We start from the raw sequence: 24,228 nt of genomic DNA, 5'->3' as shown, positions 1-24,228 counted from the left end.
CGGAACAGAACAGTACCTCTGGTCGTTGTGGGGACAGTGTATGTAGCAGTGTAGCTATGCACACAACCACAGGACCCTAACCACAGGAAAATTGTAAAAGTATTGTAAATGACGTTTGTCATCAGTTAGTTTGTGAAAAGAATTTTCTGTCCACATGTTGCAGTGTATTTAATGGGCACACAGATCACCACTGTATACAACACTGCCTCTTCTTTTCCTTCTTTCACAAAAAGTACATTATTACAGCAACTTTTGACTCTTCTTTTTTTTTTACTCTTCTTGGGGAAAGTTTTAAATCTGAGCAGTGCCCTCGAGTGGATGTACTGATCGACGACCAGGCCAGCATAAAGGATGCATAGAAGCATGTGTGCAGTATGGTTACATCATTTGAAACCGAAAATCTATTTTCGTATGCAAAAGGGGCATAAATGAGCCTTTTGACGAGAAGTTTGATACCCATCTAATGTCTGTAAGTTGATGTTAAATAAGTAACCTAGCTAGAGCCAGCAATTAGTTTAGCACCAAGGGCAGAAACGGGGGAAAACAGCTACCACCAACAAGAAATTGCCTGGTACATAACCACTCATAAAACAACAATGTGTTGTTTTTAAGATTCAAATTTTGTACAGAATAAATAAATTAATTAGAATTAGTGTGCTTTAAGGATGCTAGTAGTGGGGGATTTTTGTTATTTTTGTACAGAGCAAGCTAGCTGTTTGTCACACCACAGAAACATGTGTTACTAATCATCCCGCCAAATTTGAATGATTAAAAAAGTTGGTAAGTATGTAGGGTTAGCTCCAAAATCCTGAAAAAATGTGCAGTTTTCTCTGTTCTGAAATGCTGGGGGTGTGTTCGCCCTGCTGAGTGAATAAAGGAATTTACCTCAAAGTTAACCTATATTTGCCACAACTTAAAGGTCCATTGTGTAAGATTTTCAAGGATCTATTGGCAGAAAAACTGAATACAATATTCATAAGTACGTTTTCATTAGTATAATCACCTAAAGATAAGAATTGTATTTCTGTTACCTCGCACATTCAAACAATAATAAAAGATGTATTTTGATGATGTTGGGAAGTAGTGTTGGATTATGGGAGTTGTTATCTTCACTTTTAAACAACCATTATAGCTGATAAAAATGCATCAGGGAGAAATTATGTTCATGGACAAGGTAATATTAAAGTTTTATTCACATTTAGTCAAGTTAATCAACTTCCTTCTTCACTTTCTTGCATATCTCATGTTCTTCTGAATGTTATCGCAACTAGATAACTAACAACAGCCAGCATGAAATGCACCATCACCTTAAATAAATTAATACATTTTTGGATATTTATATCTACAGAGGGTGCAGGTCCTCTTCCATGGAGACAGCCATGTTGCACTGCCAAGTTCCCGTAGTAGCCCAGAGTGGACAAATTAACACACTCTAGACAGGGCCTTTTGCATTTTTGTGTCCACCAAAGTTTTTCCTACACGCTTGGAAGGGGAGGGTGAGACAAGGTGTTTACAATATGCAAACTTACCACTAGATACAACTAAATCCTACACACTGGTACTTTAAAGAAACAGATAAAATAAAAATGTAGACTTGAAAACATAGATTATTAACCCAAAGTCATGATCTCACTCACAGACTGACTGCCAGGAAGTCCCATTAGACCCACACAGGTTTCATCAGTCCCATTTACATAAACGCAGTTAGAAGCATTGACCATTTTGCCTTCCTGCTTGCCTCTTTCATGTGAATTGGCCTCATGAAAACAACAAAACATCAGTCTCTGGAAGCCCAGGAGCTTGTGCTGAGAGGTACTACGCTGGAAGATGAAATATATAAAAGGGTTGTATACAGTGGAGCTCTTAGCAAAGAGGCATGGTAACAGGGTGATAAATGGAGTCATGTGGTCCTGCTCCTGGGAGTGAAACATGCTCCAGAAGCTGACAGCCACGTAGGGGGTCCAGGCGATAAGGAAACCTGAACTGATCATCACAGCCATCTGAAATAAAAAAAAAAGCAGATGAAAGAACAGTCGAGGGCAGGCAGAAGAAAAGAGAGAAAAAAAAACCATAGGGGTGTGTGAAAGATGTAAGTGCAGTATAGGAGGCAGGAGGGGTTGGTAAGAGCACAGGACTGTTATAAAACAAGCCACCTGCTGATTTAAGAAATAATTTAAAAGAATAGGCTATGGTAGTCTGACATTTTGGGAGACAGGCTATAGGGGTATCCTGATCCGATATTGATATCGGATATCAGTCCGATATCAGCCAAAAAAACGACTATCGGATTTTATCGGACTGCATCTAAAATCTCCCATATAAGTGCTCCTATAAGCAGTCCATTTTCCACTCCAGCACTTCTATCCATAGGTGACTCTGGTTGCTGACTATTGTTCTCTGTTTGAGTAGGGCTGCAATATCGGTATTGTATCGGAAGTGAAAAAGTTGTATTGGGACATCCGTAGTAGGCTAATTCTCTTTCTTCCTGAGAGTCAGAAGAAAAGGTTAAGACCACTTTCATGTATCTGTACACTAAACATGAATGTCCCAGCTAACTTAGCTTTTACCACAAACACTGGAAAGAGGAGGAGGAAACAGCTTGTCTGGTTCTGTCCAATGGTATCAAAAACACCTTACCTCACAAAATGTGTGTTGTTTAATCTAGGCTATATATACCCATGAGTAAATATCCACATTAGTTATTTCACTTCTGATGCAAATAACACTGTTGCCTTCTGACACCTGGGTGCCAGTAGACAAACCAACTAAAACAAAATACAACAAAAACCAGTGACTTTACTTTACATTTGACTAATCTCTACTACTACTACTACTACTACTAAAAACAAAATGTAAAAAGTGTTGGACTTGCTCCCTGTTTCCAGTTACCATGGTAAAGTTAAGCTAACCAGCTGCTGGCTCCAGGAACATAGGCCTATTTACCTTACAGACATGAGAGTGGTATAAATCTAGCTCTCAGAAAGAAAGCAAAAATGATTTCACAAATCCCTATGTTGCCATGGCTGCAGTATGTGAGTATAGACAAAACCACAGGCTGTTGTTCCGGCAGGTACATTAATTCAAATCTAGATGTGGTCAGGTCAAGCCACAGTCCATCTATTGGAACCTGAGGGATTCGACTGTCTGTCCTACCATGTAAGGAACAACAGGGAAATGATTCTTGAAGAGGGGGGGGCGGGGGACAGGTTTAGCAATTCCATCTTTAAATATTCCACATCATAAATATTCCCATCTTCTCATTGAGGAATGTTAAGGGATCAAAAGAGATCAAATGAGTAATTCACATGTGAATATGAATTGCAAATGTAAAAGATGTAAAAGGGTAGATTAGTCAATAATAGTGATGGGAATTCCGGCTCTTTTTAGCGAGCTGGTTCTTTTGGCTTGGCTCCCTAAAAAGAGCCGGCTCTTTCGGCTCCCAAGTGGCTCCTCAGATTTTTTGTTGCTCAAATTAATTTATTACCCAAAATAATGTAAAATGAATTACTAATGTAAAAAACATACATTATATCAAATGTTTATTATTTATATGGCTTTATTTATACACTCAACATACTCAACATGGAGGAGAGTACTACAATATTAAGCAGAGTGCTTCATTTTGACAACAAACACCACATATTATATTAATTACTAATTTTCTGTGTAATTGTAATATTTAACACTGGATATATTAGTCTTCTGTTGTGCAATGAAGTTTTAATCTGTCAACAAGCAGATATTTTGTCTGATAATAATAAAGATTATATATATGACTTATATATGACTTGGTTTTACAAGGCAGATAAAAGAACAGATGTTACATGTATCAGAAGGGGGATCTCTTCTATTTTAACTTCAATCAGTGATCAAGAACGCACTTTATTTCTTCAGCTATGATCGTGGTCTGCAGACTACAGGTAACCTACAGGCGGTCTCTTCCTCTATTCTCTCTTAACTCTGTTGAAAACTGTCCAACTTGACTGTAGATTTTCGTCTCCACTTCCTGCTGCGGCCGCCTGATCTCGTCTACTTTCCAGGCGAGGCGCAGTTCATCTCAAACGAGTGTATTTTCTCACCTTTCAAGCGTGTTGTCTCTGTCTGTAGCGCATGTTCTCTCTCGTCTCCCTCCCACTTGCTTATGTGCTCACTGTGTTGTGTGTCTATAACCCCCCCCCCCCCCCTTCTACTCAGTGTGGACACACACACACACGCCACCAATCATGTGCGACTTTAACAGAAAAAAAGAGGAGAAAAAAACAAATCGGCTCCCAATCAAGAGCCGGTTCCCGTCGTTCACTTCAAAGAGCCGGCTCTAAGATCCGGATCGTTTGCGACCGACACATCACTAGTCATTAAGTGATCTGTTTCATTGGGAATTTATTAAACTCACCACATGCATGTCACACGCTTGACTAACCATCCAAAGAAATAAACACAACTCCCTTGGCTATTAGAGATTTCTTGAGAACTCAGCCTTTTCATTGACAACTGTTCTGTGTAAAACATACCAAAGGAGTTTATTTTAATAATATGGAGCTAAATGTCATTACAAATTAAAAATAAATAAATAAATGCTTAAAACAGTGTTCTCTTCTGTGCACAGTAGACAGTAGACAACATTTAGTGGAATCAAGTACTCTTGCTCTGACTTGAAATGATGAGTTGAATGAATGTACTGTGTTCAATCAACTCATTAAATTAAATTTGTAAAGAAACATGGTCATCATATCAGCAGACTAGCATGCATTGTTTGAAAGTTACATAAAACTTATTGATTATTTACTCAAGTACAACTGAATTAATATGAACTTTTGTTTTTTGTCTTGAATCATTACAAAATACCCCAACTTGTATTTTCAGTTTCAGTAAACTTAGATTTTTAAGGAAGCCAGTAGACAGTTTTTACTTGTTTAAGTTAAAACAAATACTTTATTTTTACAGTGATGGAGCAGTGATGGAGCAGTGATGGAGCAGTGCGACAGCTATAAAATAGTCCTGCTAAAATCAGAGCAAGACAATTAATTAATTGAATACCTGATAGATAAAAATTTCATTGAGTGGTCGGGGGAGAAAGAAGTAATAGAGTGAAACTGAAAGCCTCCATTTTCTTTATTCAGGTGGCCCGCTTGTCTAAGTGAAAAGATAGACTTTCACATAATCAGACAGTCCACTTCTGTTATCTGTGGAACATGTGCTCCAGCTCTGGCTGTCTGATTCATAATTCATTTAGATCTATTCTGTACAAAGAGAAAAAGCAATCGTGAGGGGCAGCAAACTGAAAATGAATGTTACAGGAACAAACTTGCACACAAACACACACGCACGCTCAACACCTGTGTCCTCAGGGTATTTCCTGCTACACAAACAAATCTATTTTGCTGTCAGAGACCCAGATGTGTAAACTTGGTGACTCGTCGCTGGCCTCCTGTGCTCTGTCAAGCACAACTGACACATCAGTGAAACGCTTTCCCTTCTGATCTTTGTCAATCCCTCCTCATTTCCCTGCAGAGAGGCACTCGCTGCAGCCTGACCGAAGATTAACCACATATAGATTTACATTCAAAATCAAGTGAATTACAACCTCACTTAAGTTTTGGCAGGAAAAAAAAACAATAGTCAATTTTTATTATCGATGTGGGCCACTTTGATCCTGCAGTCAGAAAGCCACAACGTTTTAATTCAGTTTGAAGAATCAATAAAAAAAATAGTAGCTTCAAAATACCTCTTAAGAATCCCAGGAAATGGCACATGCTAAATGTTTGCTCTGTATGTGATGTCACAGGTTAGCCCCTCCACTCCTTCTTACTCTCTTTTATGCACACACTCATGAATATGCACTCACACGTATGCACAAGTACACGCACACATGTGGGGTGGAATGTAAATGCTCAGATAAGGCACAAACCAGGGGCTTACAGCTAAGACGAGCCAGCCAACATTTCACTGATCACCTCACACTGAAGAGGAGTACAGCTCACGTGTCAAGGGAGAGATAAGATTTCTGTTTTTCTCAAAGGACGGACCAATCGCTAGCTAATGTCCCTCATTCTTAATGTGTAATGGAGTGTCGTCAGTCGCACAGTGTTGGTCATCAGTATGGGTAAACTCCTACAGCTACTTAAAATCACTTGGCATTGATAGGGGGCGTTAGGGGCATATGTGTATTAATTAAACATGTAAATGTGAATTGCATATGAAAAGAATTCCATAGAAATAAGGAATGTAATAATATATTCAGTATCGCAATAAAGCAATATTACAATATCGTACAACCATATTATAAGACTATGACAATATCTACTGCAATGTTACATGGCTCAGTATTATTTTATCTTATTTATAATAAAGAAATCCAACTTACCGCTGCATTCGGGGGGGGGGCTACCATTAGGCAAAGGTCTGTAATTGCCTTAGGCCCCAAGCTGCCAAAGCTGCCCAATAAAATGCCTCACAAATTTATGGTTAAAGGGACATTTCAACCCCAAAATAAAAATACATATTTCCCCCTGGTCTGTAGTGCTACTTATCCAACTAGATTTTTTTTTAGTGTGAGCTGCAGAGGTTTGGCCATAGAGATGTCTGGCTTCTCTACAAGAAAATGGGATTAAATGGCACTCAGACTGTGATGCTCAAAGCAAAATACATTTGGAAAAACTCAACACTGGTGTCCAAAAGTTATGACCTAGTTACTCAAAATAATTGACCTTGCTGTGGGCAGTTTCATGCAGGAACTATATTCTTTCTAGTAGAAAAGAAAGTACTGTAGATTGTGTTGCAGAAAATACACTTTAACTTATGAAATTACATGAATTTGTACAACCCAATTCAAAAAAGTTGGGAAGCTTGTGTAAAACAAAAACAGAATGCAGTGGTTTGAAAAGGCAATTTTAATATTTAATATTCAAAATTATAAACTATATTGTTTAGAAATATAGAAGTGCCTTTATTATTTAGCCTGTACGTAACTGTACGTATGTGACCCATCTATATTTAGGGAAATGTGCTCAGTGGTATTTACTCTTTTGCTGAGAATTAGATGAGAAGATTATTACCGCTCTTATGTCTGTATGTTCTGATGCTCGAGCCAGCAGGAAATTAGCTTTAATTAGAATGAAAGCCTCGTTCTGTCTAAAATTACAAAAAACGAAAAGAAAAATCAGCTTATCAGCTCTTATGAAACTGGCTAATTAGTACTTGTGTGTTTAATTCATGAACAGAAATGTAAAAATGACCCTTTTTTTTATGGTGAGTTGATTGCTGGAAATCTTTCTCAATCACTGACCAGCTGGAGTCCTCACTGGTTGCCTAGTTACCTCACAGTGATGACATGATGCCGGTTGCACCTAGGAGATGCTAATTAATGTTAATTAGTAAAACTTAAGAGGGACTGATGGATTTCATTCTGTTTGTTTGTTTACTTTAGACGGAGCCAGATTAGCTGCTCTGGCTCCAGCTTCATATTTAGCACAGAGGCATGAGAGTGCTGACAGTATTCTCATCTAAATCTCGACAAGAAAGCAAGTAACCATTTTTCCTAAACTGTCAAAATATTCCATTACAGGGTTACATCCTCAGCACTCGCTGAGTGCCAAAGAAAGGACTAATATTGTTGGTTTTGGTATTTTCATGGGATTTCAACTTCGTGATTCCACTTGCCATAACGTCAGTAGGGTAAGTTAATGGGCTCACAGACGCTGTCTCTCAGAAGTCAGCCCTTTAAAAGCTGCTTCATGTGAGAGGAGGAATCAGCAGGCGAGGTATGCTGCTGTGAACTAACTACATCAGCTTTGTTTAATGATGTCAACTTTCTTACTCAGAACTTACTTTCATGCCAGCATTACACAACTAGATCTGTTTGCCTGTTAAATGATATGATTTAAGGCCTGAACATCTCTATTGTGAATGACACATGATTCCCTCCGTAGTGTGATGTGATATCTGTAAAGATTTCTAAAAATCAGAAAAAAAAAAACTATTATTATTATTATTTTATTTTTTTATATTTTCTAAAAATGCCTCCACTTAACAGCACAGATAATTACAAATGCTGAGCAGCTATGAGGTTTTTCATGGAGAATTTTGAGTGATATGAAATAGGAATTCACATGCCTGAAGGGATAAATCACAATTTTAGTTTATAATACTGTTGGCAATCACTTAGACGCCCCCAGAAAAGCTAAGACCTGCTGTGGCATCAAGTTCAAAATTAAAAAAGGTACTTTTTTTGTCATTGATTTTATTGTGTGTTACTTTGTACAATTTGAATGTTGATACTTGTTTTCATTTTGTATTTATTTAGGTTGGTAAAAAAGGTGGGGGGCTCGAGTCACATGACTTAACTTGATTTCATTTGTATATTTTGCATAATATTTATATTTTTTCTAGATACTGAGAAGTTGTGTTTTGTTTTTGGAAACATCACTGGGTGATTTCTAATACAATGTGCTGGTTCGTTTCCACATTTATGGACAACAAAGATTATTATTTTTATTATTATTATATGCATGCAAACCTGGCAACCTACTTGGACAGAGTTTTTCAAACTTTTGTGGGTCAAGGCCCCTCAGATATCATTAGCTTATGGCCAGGCCCCCATGTTGCAAGATAGCTTTAAAAACTCATTGACAGTACTACAACAAATAGTGATGCATGGGTCGACTCATAACTCACTCATAGCCATCCTTGCGAGTGGCTGTGAATTCATACTTCATGTGTGCTGCAGCGTACTTTACTTGTCCAGGAGTTCTCTGGAGTTTTTTGCAGCCATGCTTTTGTCAGCTGGTCAGCTGGGCTGCTTGTCAGGCCTTTTCCTTTTCAAAAACATGTCTATTTCTGTGACTTAGCACTAGCTAGCTGGCAGCTAGCTTAATTTTAGGAGCAGAATGATGTTTTGCCTGGCAGGCAATCAGAAAGATGGCAAATAAGATTTAAATATATGATATATTACTATAAATCATTTTATATAATAATGCATATTATAATAATAATTCGATTTGGGGCCCCAAAATTAGTGTATGAGGACGTGGCAGACCAGTGGAGGCTAACAAGGGAGCTATCATGGAGGGGAATAGTCCAAAAGTAATCATATTTGGATTCAAGGATAATATTCTCGATGATGATGTTAAGAATTAATTTAAGCGCCATTCAGAGCAATAGGGCTGCACTATAATTATAATTTGAGAGGCTTCATTGATGTTCATTTAGGAAGCTTGTTACTGATATCAGTAAGATGTATAAGTAAGTAGGCTACACCGGCTTTAGTTCATGTTGAAAACAAAACTCAACTGTTTATGACCAATGTTGTTTAACTGATTAAAAAAACATCATTTTATATGACTTGACATGTGAGCAAGCAATGCAACTCAGCTTGATCTGCTTGATTCTCATCACAGTAACTTGTGACTTGCTTGAGTCTTGCACATGTGTGACTTCCTCCCACCTCTGGTTTCTGTGTAGTGTTAGTGTTACTGCTGTGTCGCTGTGGCAAAGACAGCAGATGTTGTGTTGAAATCTGTTTCCCTGTTGATATGCGTCCCCTCACCACCTTACTCTGCAACACGTAATCATAAAATACATCTCAACTGTGAAGGGCACCGCTGCTGGGAATGTGAGAGGACACACTTTGATACAACACCAGATCACTCTGCTCAGAATCAGAGCTTATAGCTCCATGAAGAAATTATCAAAGCCTCTTTGGAAATAAGAGAGAAGAAAGAGGCATGTTCACTGAGGAAGTAAATTGTAGTGGTCACAATTCTATATAGAATTTGGAAACAGACATAAGCTGTAATGACTGCCATTGAAATAGTTTGTGAACATTATTGCTTTGCACCAACAAGACTCGGGCTGTGTGGGGTTGGGGAACAACTTTAGAAAAAAAAGGATGAATTTGTACTTTTAGTAGTCTATATTGTAGATGTCATTTCTGTGAGAAATAAGTTGAGAAAGTTGAGAAAACTTATTCACTTCACTTTTACTAAATCACTAAATTTTAAAATGTTTACCAACCTATAATTGTTTGTTGAAATTATTATTGTTACAATTAAATTTTGGGGATTTAGGGAAAAAAATGTATTTCAAAAATTGTTGAGTAAATTCATTACAATGAAATTAAATAATAGTAAATAATTTGATATTTTCGGTTGCAACCATTTAAATTTCAAGAAACCAAATGACGACATGGGTTTACAGCTCACAATATTTGAAATAAAGAATTTTATGGTTTCGAAAACTCCAGAAGCACGGTAAATTATCTCAACAAAAGATTATGGGTCAGCAAAATGAGTTTTAGTTTATTTCAAAGCATAAGAGTTTGAGTTTGACTTTAAACTTAAACATTTGTGAAGCCAGTTGCCTTAGAATTATGTTTTGAACATTTTATTACTTTGCCTTTATTGGATTTAATTAAATCTTGTTGTCTGTACATGTATGTACATTTTACTAATTTAAAAAGATGCTGTATTATTTGTTTTTAATTTTAATTGTTTTACAGTTAAGGACTAGGGCCTTTTGATCACATGCCCCTGTTCATTTCACAAATTAAGGTGTGTAAGATTTCTTCTCTCATGATGATGTTCAAATCAGTGACAAGAAACTGAAGGGACAGGGTCTTTTACTTACAAGAGTGATTTTCTTCTCAATGTTACCGTATTGAAAATCATTGCTCTGGATAGACTGGTATGCCCTGTGTAGCTTCCAGGCAATACCAAAATAGGTGAAGAGGATGACCAAGCAGGGGAGGAAAGTGCAGAGTACGGACAGAGTCATGATGAAGGTGGAGTGGTTCAGGGACTCCCCGTAGCCGGTCCAGTCTATAGAGCAGGCGAGTCCAAACGGCTCCGGCCCATAGCTGCCCCAGCCCAGCAGAGGAAACGAGGCCCACAGACTGGCATACAGCCAGATCCCACTGATCACCATACTGATTGTTCTCCTCTGGAACTTGATACCTAAACACAAACACATTGTAATTCACTTTAGTGTATCATCTAAGGCATGAGTGTGATTTACTTTGCACTACTGTATATATTACTACTACTACTGTTATATGGCTTTTGAATGAGCAGCAACAACGCACACATCACCTCTTTCAGTGGCTCGGCATGTAATGAGGAGAATGATATATGTTGACGTGAAAACGGTGCAGAGCCATTGTAATGCAGTCGGTGACACATCATGGAATTAATCATTAGACTGGGTAGAAAAGGTTCTACTGTTTGAGCGAGACCAGTAATGAGGATTCTGGGAGAGCTAATCCCCCCATGTGCTGTCATGAGCTTATCAGCAGTAACAAGTGTCAGGTTATATATTCCTATTGCAGGACCAAGAATGTCAGTATTGGACAATTCTGCAAAATCTCAGCATAATTTTAATTCCAAACGTGCAAATATGACATAGTGAATGTTAAGGCAAGATAATGGCCTGGGCAAATAAATTATGGTTAAGGTATAGATCGGGTTAGGAAGCTAAACACTTGTGTGTTGTGTGTGGTAGCTGCAGTTCTGTGACTATTAACTTTCCACCTTCACCATCATTTGATAACCCATTAGCATTAACATTTCCACAGTAAATGCAAACTCCACGAATCAGACATGTATCTCTTACACTTTAGGATTGTGCATAGTGTAGTACTTCTCTGTGATATTGCAAAATAAAACATGTTTTTCTTCTAACAGGGTTGATATCATACAGACTTGTGGCTTCCACAGGAGTATCATATCATCATGTCACAATCAGCAGTCAGATATCAATCCGGCCACCATTTCCGATGCAAAGTACAAACTGGTACAAACTGTTCAACGATATTCCCTGTATCATGGCAGGCTCTTATGTTACTGTGCCTTTCATATCATCTCCAACAAATGAAAGGTGACAAGGGAAACTATCTGCAGCATAACATACTGTATATGATAGATATTATTATTATTAGGTGAGGAAATGAAGTTCAGCACATGTTGCTTTGTGAGACTTGATGAACATTCGGATCTCAAACCACTTGAGGTGCTCAAACCTGATTACTCTCACTGTATGCAACATATTGTCATTAGAGCATCTTGTTCCCCACTGTGCCTATACAATCCACTTAATTAGCCTACGTTATTGAACTGACAGGCTTTCAAATCAGTTCAGGTTTAGCTTTATTTAGCTTCATTTATCATCTTGACCATCATATTTATATTCTCTACAAGTTTAAGAATGGTGGCTAAAAAGTATTATATATCATTTGTAGCAACATGCTTATTGTGAAACACTGTATTTCATTTGTGTTTTTCATACCAGTCCTTTGTACAACTTGTGTTTTATCTTAAATATATTTGATGAGCAAGTATTTGTCATTTGTGTGAGTTGCATATTTGCATACTATTATCCTTTCATACTTACATACATACTACAGACTGACTAACAGAGCAACTATGCCTGCTACTGTTAATGTACAATATGCAGGTTGTGAGGCTGCTGATCTATCTTTCAACTGAGGCAACAAGGTCTCCTGGTTTCCTTTTCCTACATAAAACTGAAGATTATAGGTTTTCAAAATTAAATCACCAAATGATACCATGTTTTATGTTATGTAATTCTCCAGAGGCAAAATACTATGTAATGCATTCTGGTTGAGATAAGAGACAAGAATACTTAATTAGTCATTTCCAAGGTCTTTAGAGAACCATAGAACCATTCCATATGCGGGGTATGACAGTGCTTGGTGTGCAAGAACAAATTACTGTCAGTGTAAATGTCAATTGTGGCTTTAGTTCTATCTATTATTCAGCAGACCGTGCTGTGTGTACTGCTTGCTTGGGATCCTGGGATCTGACTCTAACCAACTGCCTAACAACCAAGACAGCGCCCCCCCACCCCCAACTCCCCCCAAACCCACCCAAATTGTTCAGTTTTGTCAATAATCCTTGCTAATACACCTCGTAAGGTGATGATAGATCAGAATCTGAAATATTTATAGATAATTTGGGGTCTGGTTGAAAAAACTAAAAGGCTTTTTTCATCATTTGAAGTCCAGCTGTAGCCAAGGAGATTAATCCCTGTGACCTTTTATTGAGTGCTAACTTCAATACCAACTGGTATTCATTGAAAACTGCTTTGATTTCCTATAAATATCATCTGAGATTACACTGCAACAAAAATCATACAGGAATTTAGTGGGATCAACTATTTTTTCTCATTAACTTAACATAAATATACAAGTTTTATTTATTTTATTTTATTTTTTAAAATCTGTTAAATTAACTGAATGATCTATACAGAGTTCAATCAACACATTAAGCTTGTAATCAGTATATTAGCAGCATCTTAAGTTGATTGAACATGTTTTCTTAAGTACAATTAAATTAACATCAAACAAAACTACCTAAACTTGTCTTTTTTTATTTTTAGTCAACTTTAGTCAACTTTAAAGTTTAAGACAGCCTGGACATTAACTTTTTTTTTTTTTTTTTTTTTTATTAAAACAAAACAAACAGAGATACACTACCTGTCTTGGGTGGGCTTCCCGTCACCAGGTACCTGACCATCCCCATCACAGCCAGAGTCATGATGCTGGTCACGCTGAAGATCATACCCATCAGGCCGTAGTAGAGGCAAGACATGTCACCTCCGATCCAGGAATGGTTAAAAGCTGAAGCTATGGACAGAGGATACATGCTGAGGGCCATGCCGATGTCTGTTAGGGCCAAGTTCACTGTCAGCAACTCAGGAGCTTTGAGCAGGGCGAGACGACGAGCTGCGTTGACCAGGACTGCTGCATTACCCAAAACAGACAGGGTGGCTGCAGGAAAGAACAGGAGGGATAGAGGAACAGTAAAAGTGGAATCTCAAATCTGAAATTACCGCCTCACGTTGCAGTTTACATCCATGTCTCATATAATACAGTGAAGACATTGTAGGAAATTAATGAAAGGTATTAAGAGTATTTTTTTCACAAAAAGTTCTTCTTGTAGGTTAGAAGAAACTCACTCAAGGCTTTCTTGAGATATCACATTCACATGAACCTTGACCTCTGACCACTAGGTCTAATCACTTCATCCATTCAAGTGGACGTTTGTGCCAGATGCAATGAAACTTTCTGTTCAGGCGTTCCTAAACGATGTTCATGAGAACGGGACAGACATGAGGTCACAGTGACCTTGAACTTTAACCATCAAAATCTAATCATTTCATTCTAAAGCTCTAAAGGTTGAAGAGATTTCCTCTAGGGATTCTCAAGATATTGCATTCACAAGAATGGGATGCATGAACAGATGGATGGAGACCCCAAAACCATGATGCTTCTGACCATAGCTACACACATCCTAGCTGGGAGATTTGCTTGATCTCACCCACCGCTGGTGACACCGGGCAGGATTCATGCATTCATGCTGATTTTTAAAAGATAAACTGGCTTGAAATGACTCTCACCCTTTTCCAACAAACATCAGGAGTCATTAGAGCATGCAGTTTACTTAGAAGGGTTACTGTAGGCAGCTGCACTTGGTTGGATTCTTGAAAATGTTTGATCTCTCATCCAAAAGTCGACATGTCTTCAAGAACCCCACTAAGTCCAGCTGCCTGCGATAACCCTTCTATGAAAGCCATGGACTGGAGGACTGAGAATCACACGCTTATGAATTGCATACTCCTTGCACAAAAGGGAAGAACCTGAGTTTCTGCTGCTGTTACTCTTGTATTTGCAGTTTAATGCGTTGTGTATTCAGAGATGTGATTCTTTACAACACTGAGGTGCTATTTCAGCACTTGTGACCCCCCTCTAGTGAACTGAACAATCGTTGCTATTCTTTGGCCTCAGTTGATGTGGGTTTTTCTCCTCCCTCAGGCTCACTGACTGGTTTGTTCTCACACCATGCTTGGTTAAATCCAGGCATTATAGTGCTCAAAATAGTGTGGAGACTGGCTGTTCGTGAGATACTGAGACTGAGATGTTCTGCTGTTTTCTGTTTATCCCCTGGAGGGTCCGTGCCACATCTGACACATTCATTATGCGGCTACTTCAGTATGTATGCTAAAATTTACAACACTGACAAAAATGTTTTTCACTTATGAAATATAAATGTATGTAAATGTGAGGCTACAGCTATCAGCTGGTTAGCAACTAAGCAAAAAAAGATGGAAATCAGGTTGAAGGAGAGCTTCTTACTGAAGTAACAAACTGTCTACCTTGAAAACTTACTAATTAACATACTGTATCTTGTTTGTTTAAATCACACATAATTTGACAGGAAGCTTTTGTCCCAGAGTATTTCTTCTTTTGTGCGCAGTTACTTCCTGGAATCTTATTCACCCCTGTTGTATGTACAGAAGTGCTGATATTTACCTTAGTAACAGCCAGGCAAGCCATTCCCCCCTGTTCCCAGCAGGCCTGGTTTTACAGGCTGTAGATACTAGTGCAACCCCATTAACCTACAGTCATTTTGCTCTGGAACCAGGCCTTGTGCTAAACTAAAACTATTTGTCAGAAAAACTACCGATGATGTCACCATCACCTCTCCAGACTACAGCTCTAAATTTTCTGTATTTTACTTTACCAATAGTTAAAACACTAACAATCAATTAATCACTAATAATTGATTTGATACAAAAAAGTGTTTTTTCCCCTCATTTTTATTGGCTGTCTTTTTTTCTCTCATTTCAAGTTTTTATTTCCTTATTCAGCACACATTTATGCTGAAAAAAAAATGCAGGCTACAAAAATGAAAAGATAAAAAAATAAAAGGTCTGGATATTAATTCAAATTGTACTCAGTAATCAACTATGATTTTAAAAGTAACTAAGTAGATTACATGGCATAATGAATGCTTAAGTACAAGTAAAAGTAGAGACTTGAAAATCTACTCATAAAACTACAAGTACCCCAAAAAACTACTTAATTACAGTAATTTGAGTATTAGTAATTAATTACTTCCACCCCTGCATATCACATATTTGACAGATTATTTCTTTCAGCCCTGTGCATTTGTTTCTAAAAATAGAAAAATATTTTAACATAATTACAAAACTGCTGCTAATGTGTTCGCCATTAGAAAGATTGGTCGGTGTGTTCTGGGCTCAACCTGCTTTACATAATATCTCTCTCTTTAAATAAGCTTATGGAAATTTGATTGATACAAGCTGCAATATTGTGCTGACGTGTTTTCATTTTTAAATAGTCCTTTTAATCTGTGAAAAAGCATACAAGCTTTTTGTCACCTCACTAGTACTAATGAAATTTCTTTCTCCCAGAGCAACCTTGACATGAGCAAGCTGGATTCGTTGAACTTTATGTCACTATTATAATACAACAACAAGACATGAGTGCACACTTTTCTATTCGTGTTTTTTAATATTTGTACATAAATGCTTTGGGCCACAGACCTTGATAGTAATAGCTGAAAAAGAAAAATCTTAGAAAATGTTCCTTGTGCATATTGAATGTGATCCGTGTCCTTGCAGTGAAATACACATACGGCTCATGGATATACATAGATACATACAGTACATACAGTAACATTTGGCTACCAAATACAATGATAATCAGTTACAGTTGGAGCTTATGTAATTTCATTCAAATTTGTGTACCATTTTGATAGTATTATGTGTTTTTAAATTTCTTCATTTAATTCTTTAATGTTTATGACATTTCTCCATATAATACTAGAGAGAGTTTGCATACCACCAATGGTACATTTACCACAGTTTAAGAATAGAGGTTATATTCCATTCCTGCCATATTCTGCTGATAAATCTCTGTTAATCTTTTAGTCTTCAAAAAAAATAGAATAATATGACAAATAAAATATTTTGACTTTTTTTTTTAAAGAATATATTGCATAGGAATTTTTATTAGCCTCGTTAGCTTGTTAGCCTTAGCCTCACTTCTTAACCCAGTAATGTCATTTGTATCATACTTGATACATGATTTTGAGACCTCTACAACATCAATATAATCAGTTCTTTCCTGAAACACCTGTTGGATGCAATCTGAGACATGTCCTCTGTCCTCTGATGGATTATCAGTGCACTGCAGGCAGCAGCCAGTCTATGAGTGCAAAATCCAACACGGTCGCCGTCATGCAGTAACATAATGTTTTTGGTAAGGAAATCTTTGCTAATATTTACTGATTTACTATATTTACTGATTGAAGCAACCTATAATTAATATTTTGTATTTTATTATATAGTAAAATTGTGTTGAAAATGTTAATTTCATGATGCAGTCTACATTTTCCTCACCACAATTACAAATACCCGATTAATAAACTAATTAAAGAAATGCCATATTCAGATAAATTTATATGTATTTTTTCCATATACTTGGATGGTACAACTATTAGCAACTAAGCACTTCATAATATTTATTTTTAACTAATTTTCACTAAAAGAATTCCTTGGCTATCATAAGTTTGTTATTGACCAATTCTTATTACACTGACCAACAAACAAACCAGCAAATGAAAAAAGTAGAATTTTCTGGCAATCATTTGAAATGTCAGGCTTTACAGGAAGAAAACCAAACAGTTGGCTGTCTTACTCAGCACCCTGACATCCAAATCAATTACAAAAGCAGCAGGAATACTGAGATTTGAACATCAATCATATAAAGCAGTGGCTGTCTTATATGTCTTCTGACTGGGATCAAGAGAAAAACTAATTTACTCTGGTGTAGTAGGGATTATACACACACACACACAAAACGCGCGCAGACACACACACCCACAGAGCAGGTAATATGGTATTATATGGTATTGAACAGTATGGTGGTGCGACAGGGATGGAATAATAATGTCTGTAGCTTTAAATTCTAGTGTTTAGAACTTGTTTAATTGACCCTCTCTGTTGGCACTGGTTCTTTTAACTGGTAGAACTGTCTGTGTTGAACACTTGTGGGATGTTCACCACTTGAATGCAGACACTGACTAAACTAAAACTGCAAGGTACCTGAAACAAATCCTTTTTACTGGATTTTGACTGAGTCTGCTCCCTTAGTCAAGCATAAAAGTTGCCTTAATTGATTTCTTGTGGGCACTGGGGGACAAAAAAGATCGCGACATGCAGACAGATGCATGAGCTTCAGTAACAACACTGAAATAACAAGGCTCAAGACAAACCTATCATGTGATCACTGATCTAAACCTTTGTATGGAACCAACTGTTTTCCAACATTGAGACCAGCCCAGGGGTATATCTAGGAGTTGAGGAGATCTGGGGCTAAGCCCAGAGACTGCAACCAATTTTTTTTTCTTTTTGCATCCATGTGCAGGGAAATAACTTTTTTTCCCTTCAGCACCCACCAAAATGTTTTGTGCCTCTGCTGAAATGTCATAAGAACTTAAAGTGGACAAAAGGCACTGGAGAATATATTAACACACATAAATTCACTACTGTTAGTGATGCAAACTAAGTACATTAACATCAAGTACTGCACTTATTTTGTAATTTAATTCCAAATTTTAAAAAAAATGAGAGGAGGAAGATTTTTTTTTTTTTTTTTGCATTTTGAGAATAAAGTTGGAATGTCAAGAATAAACTTGAACTTTCAATATTGGTAGCAGGCATGAGAAAAAAAAATATATGGAAAGTTAGGAATATTTTAAACATTTTGCAATTTACCATTTCAACTTTATTCTTGACATTTGACTTTATTCCAATTAAGCAAAATTAAATTAAGGTCTTCCTGATCTTATTATTATTATTTTTTTATCTTAGCAGTAACAGTCATTACCAGGTGTCTCCAGTAGGGGGAACCTACATCGCTGCAATTGGCCTTTTGCACAACAGACATTTTGACTTGAAACAGTCGAGCAAACACAGGTGTTACTAATGAGCTTAACTGAGCTGTTCCATTCAGCTCAAACAGAGTCACGGTGCTGATGTTGTGCGTGTTGGCTCACTGAAAATGGTCTGCTACGCTAAATGCAACGTTACCTTAATTAACATAATTGTTAACACCTGCCGTAAAAAGTGTATTGGCAGCGCTGCTTTCTGGAATTAAGAGGAACATGACCTGAGGAAAGTTTCACGTGTCGGTTCAGTAGCACTAAATACTCGTATTTTCAGGTATGAGCCCAATTTATTAATTTTATATGCAGCGTTATATCAGTGAGTTGGGTCAGTGTGTATGCTTGCAAACTTAGTAACCCAAACCATTGTCTTATATCATATTTTAGATCAGAGAAATAAAGGTACTATAGCTAGCTAACTTTTCTAAATGCTAACGGACGTTAACTGCACCTGGAGTAGCTAATAACGTGTTAGCTGTGTGTAGTATGTGTGTAAGTTGTGTTGTGAGTTTTTGTAAATCAGTGATACCCTTCCAGACATGACCGTGGACATTTTAGCGAAATTATTGTATACTTGCATTGGCTACACTGTGAGATTTATATTGGACCGTGTGTCAGTGTTTGAGTTGCACCAAAAGAATTGCCGTATCTCTAAGCACTCTAAGCCAGCAGCTGCACAACATGTAGCTTTTATTTTCGATAACATGTCTTGGTGACTTTCTGTACATAAGATTAAATCTGCATGGAAATCCACAAGGAGCAAATATGCATGCAATTATAATCTAATAAAATATAATACATTTCCATCACAGTCAGAAGTCTAATGCAATGGTTAAAGGATACAAGCTTTTTATGTAGTTGTTACCCCTACATGAATATATTTGTGCATATGAGCATCAACCAATTGATAATATGCAATTACTTGGCCTGAGGGCTAATTGCGGTTAGAAAAACTGCCACTAAAGGCAAAGCTATAATGTTTGTCACTTGTTTCCTACAAGGGAGGGAAATTAAATGTCATCTTGAAATGTATGGTGTGATCGTGGTGGTTGGGAGTGGAGGAGGTGGGGGTTGCTGTTAATACAGATAGTTGTGATGTATAATGTGGTTTGCAATGCAGCTTGCAAAGTGAAGTTAGCAACAGAGTAGGTTCCAACAACTGAATTTAATTATGATCTTTCGTCAGTTTTCCTCAGATTGTATTATTTCCATTTTGCTGTTTTGAGTACATTTCAACAAGGACATTCCAGGGTTGTGTATGTTTTTATTGGTTTGGTTTATAGCCAGAGACTTGTACATATCTGTGTTCATCAGGAGGTAGCGTTACACAGTAAGAGGTATGGGTAAAAGTTGACTTGCCCAGACTTGGTCTTAGTGAGAACTGTTTTAGGCTGCACAATCAATCAAATATTAATCTTTATCATGATTTTGGTTTCCCACAAATAAATGCACATGATCAGGTTGTTTTCAGGCTTCTGCAGAGGCTTTATGACGAGCTGATCATTTGAAGCAGGTGTGGTGGAGCAGGGAAACATCTAAAACATGCAGGGCAGGGGGACCTGAGGACTGGAATTGAGAAACACTGCTGTAGGCCAAGAAGAATAACATCACAAACATTACCTCAATGAATCTGTCCTTTTCCAGAGTCAACCGGTGTATTATCATATGTCAAGTGTGTCAGTGTAGCATGTTGATTTAATTATGTGTAAAAAGTTTTGTTAAAATTCTATGTATATTTTGCTTCAGGGAGATGCACTGTGAAAAAAGACCAGTCTTATCTTGATGCACAAAGCTGTTTAAATGTGAAAGTGCAAAAAATATTATAATAAAATATTTTGTCTCAGTGAATAATCATAATAAATTATCTGTGATCTCAGTATTGATTAGAGTGCAGTGATCGTAATTGTGCAACCCTAGTACTGTCACAGTTCAATCACTGATATTCCTGATTTTGTCACTATGAGCACTCTTTCACATTATACATATAGTATGATTTGAGTTACTTTTTCAGTGTTAATATCAAAATATTGGATTTAAGCAGGCATTGTATTTTGGTACAGTTATCTTAACTGCATGGAAACTGTGGATAAATCCAGCTATTTAAAGAACGCATGTCCACAATGACAGCTGATCCTTATTTTACTGCAGATCTCCCCACAAAGGCCTGATATGGACAGATGTGCGAACTAGGCACCGGATCACCTATTATGGTTTACTCCATGACGGTACTAAGGGAAATGGAAACACAGCTGATGAAGTTCATGTGGAGTCATGAGGCCTGCAAGGGATTCAAAGCACCATCAGCAGGAGTAGAAGTGACATAACTGAACTTCCCTTGGAGGTAAGGAATGCAAGCGCACGCACACACACACGCACACACACAGACACCAGCACTACCTGACCAATGGTTATCTAACCTATCAGTGACTCATCCCTTACATTCAATATTACCAGTGCAGATGGTGCCCATCTTGGACGTCATAGCATATGACAGAATGTGAGTGAGTGCAGCTCATAAGTCACTGGGTATGTTTTCATGGACATTCGTACCCTGGTTTTCAATCTTATCCTGGTTTTGATCATATCTGGGATATGGCATTTACTTGGATATTCTTATTCCTGTGTTCATGATTGTAACAGTAAGCAGGTTTCTGATCGTCTGTCTGCAGGTCTGTCCTGAATCCTTTTCATCTCAGACACTGATCTTTGTAGCGAATGAGTTGCCCAAAAAGCTGAGAATGAACACATTTTTATGCCTTGCTGTAGTATTTCCACTAGGACTGAGTTGTTGTTACAGAGGTAAAAACATTTTTTTATGGAACAGGGTCATCATAAAGACCTGTATTGCCCACTGGATGACTGTTTATATCCACTGGGCCTTAGCCAGCTGCTAGCTCGCTGTTACTCGTTCCTACAGTTATTCTGTTATTCTGTATACTGTTGTGTTATCAAACTGTGTTAATTTACTTAAAAGTAATGACATGTTCAAGTATAAAACAACTAACTTTTTAGGGGATTCAAATAATAATATTAGGGCTGCAACTAATGATTATTTTCATTGTTGATTAATCTTAATTATTTTCTTGATTTATTGATTAATTGTTTGGTCTATAAACTGGCATAAAAATGGGGAAAAATGTTGATAACTTTTCCAAAGTGAAAGATGACAGCCTCAGATGTCTTGTTTTATATTTTGTTTACTGTCATAATGGCGTAAAGGAAACTGAAAATATTCACATTTAAGAAGCTGGAATCAGAATTTTGAGATTATTTCTGAAATTACTTAAACAAATTAATCGATAATCAGAATAGCTGCCAGTTAATTTAATAGTTGACAACTAATTGAGTAATTGTTGCAACTCTAAATGGGTAATATGCCTGCTATCTTTGTATCAAGATGGATCTTCCAAATATTGTGTATTTCACAGATATGTTTCCTTGTGTATTTCTATCAAATGATTGTGTTTGCGATAATGTTACTGCGTGATATTTGGGCAGAATTAAAAAACAAAAAAAACTAAATAAAAATAATTCAGTGATGGTTACATTTCAGCAGCTAGGTGCATATAGGGGAAACACTGAGTTGTCTGAACTGCTGGATTTAGCTTCTCCAATGTGATCACAAGTAATGGTAACAGTTACTGAAGCCGGATTTGTCCTCGATATCATGTCACTGTTCATGATCATGACTTTTGCCATTATGTTTTTAGTGGATGGAACCACCCACTTCATAGTTTGAGATGATGACAATGAGCATGGCAAAGCATGATCAGAGACCTGGATGTAGTGTTTATGTGCCATAATATTCTAAAGTACACAGAGTACTTGCATAGCCAGGTTACTCAGGACTGGGATAAGGGCTTATCCAGGTTTCTGAAACCAGGATGAAGTCGTCCACATGTGCAAAGCATAATTGGGACATTTCGTAAACCAGATCATAACTGAGATGCTGGTTCTGTAAATTCACTCACTGTGATGGCACTACATTTCAGCGCATTGGATCTTCACTCAGTAAAGATGGTATATCATCCTCACAGTCATCATTTCATTTCAAAAACCATGCACTGGAGAGAACAACTGCATTGTGTAATGATGTGGTATAAATAAATGCAGTTAAATGAAAGTCCAGTTGAACAGAAATTGGCATGAAAACCAAAGTGACTGAGATGTAAAGCTTTTATTGCCAGACTGTGACAAGTGAGGGCGCATAAATGTTATCAAATAATTTCATCTTAAATGCCATACAGTGTGTTTATTTGGCATGAAAGGTAATAATGTAATGTGCTTGTTGGAGAGACTGCCAACTGGAAGACTGTATTTAAGATCTTGTGTTGACTCATGCCCCACCACCTTAACAAGGCTTCTTATCTGTTTTGAAGTTACAGGAGCACAAGGTAAAACAAATCAAATTAAAAATATTGCATGCACAAAATGGAGACACATAAGGCTGAAACAAATAGTTTGACATCATAATCATGCATTGCAACTTCCAACCAACCAGGTGTCACTTTTTCAGAATCTAAAATAAATCTATGCAAGCTCAAAATCTGAATTTAAGAAGACATTTCCACAACAGTCGACATGATATGGTATGAAATAAATAAGGAATGTACTTACCAATTACCATGAGGTATATTCCTGCCCAAAAATCAACAGCAGGTGACAGTTTGGACATGTATTTATCATCCATGTTTGTCCAGTTAGTTGTTAAAGCAGCCACACAAATTATTTCCAGCAGGACAAATAAAAATAAAATAAAATAAAAAATTAACAGGTTGTCAGGTCTAGTCTGTAATGTACCTGCTCTGAGTTTTTAAAAAACTGGGCATATTGTTTTCTGTCTCCTCTGTCAGCCCTCACATTCTTTCTGTGTGGTGTAGCATCTGACATCTAATATACAGGCATGGACAGTTTACTGGACATACCCCCCTCCACCCTGCCACATACACAAGCCACACCAACGTACGCACAAATGCAACTGCGCATGCACGCACGCACGCACGCACGCACGCACGCATGCACACATGCACACAGAGCTAATGCAGATTATGATTACAAACAATGCTCATCCTCAAAAAAAAAAAAAAAAAAAAAAAAAAACACTTCACATGCGCACACACACATACACACAGACACCCTGGCACCTAGACTGGATCTATAAAAGCCAAAGGTAATTACACCAGATGATGTCGGCTCCGGCAGAGTGTTGGAAAGGTGATTCATCACTTATCACTACTTTGTAAAAGCAGTAAAATTACAAAAAGCAGCCTTTTGTGTCTTACATTAATTCATGAATCAAATGCTAAGGTACTTAAAACTTAACTGGTCTATACTTCAGATAGCGTTTTTGGAACAGGAGCATTATTGTCTATTATGCTTTTGATTGAAGATTGGATTGAACATAAAATGGAATGGGATTAATATTCTTACTCGGAGGGATTTACAGTATGGTGCAAACTAGGCC

General features: G+C 37.3%; 1 protein-coding gene across 1 annotated transcript; it reads right to left on the bottom strand.

The window, feature by feature from the left end:
* Positions 1 to 1,336: 1,336 nt before the first annotated feature.
* On the bottom strand, positions 1,337 to 23,454 carry opn8a (opsin 8, group member a). The gene is made up of 4 exons (XM_084737634.1): positions 23,382 to 23,454; positions 13,487 to 13,780; positions 10,624 to 10,949; positions 1,337 to 2,000 (listed from the first exon to the last, which is right to left on the bottom strand). Exons 1-4 carry the CDS (start codon positions 23,452 to 23,454, stop codon positions 1,611 to 1,613), a joined length of 1,083 nt encoding a protein of 360 aa, XP_084593760.1. The 3' UTR covers positions 1,337 to 1,610.
* Positions 23,455 to 24,228: the final 774 nt, after the last annotated feature.

This window comes from Lutjanus erythropterus, chromosome 15, assembly GCF_056507025.1.
Source record: "Lutjanus erythropterus isolate fLutEry1 chromosome 15, fLutEry1.hap2, whole genome shotgun sequence".
NCBI classification, from domain to species: domain Eukaryota; kingdom Metazoa; phylum Chordata; class Actinopteri; order Lutjaniformes; family Lutjanidae; genus Lutjanus; species Lutjanus erythropterus.
The sequence above is the reverse complement of the archived record's forward strand: the minus strand, read 5'-3'. Positions and strand labels throughout refer to the sequence as shown.

Bases quoted from the DNA above. Each gene is read 5' to 3' on its own strand.
- opn8a (XM_084737634.1), bottom strand. From the start codon at position 23,454: ATGGATGATAAATACATGTCCAAACTGTCACCTGCTGTTGATTTTTGG. The intron at 13,781-23,381 runs GTAAGTACATTC...TCTTTCCTGCAG, and splicing joins AATATACCTCATGGTAATTG to CCACCCTGTCTGTTTTGGGT. The intron at 2,001-10,623 runs GTAAGTAAAAGA...TTTTTATTTCAG, and splicing joins TTGAGAAGAAAATCACTCTT to ATGGCTGTGATGATCAGTTC.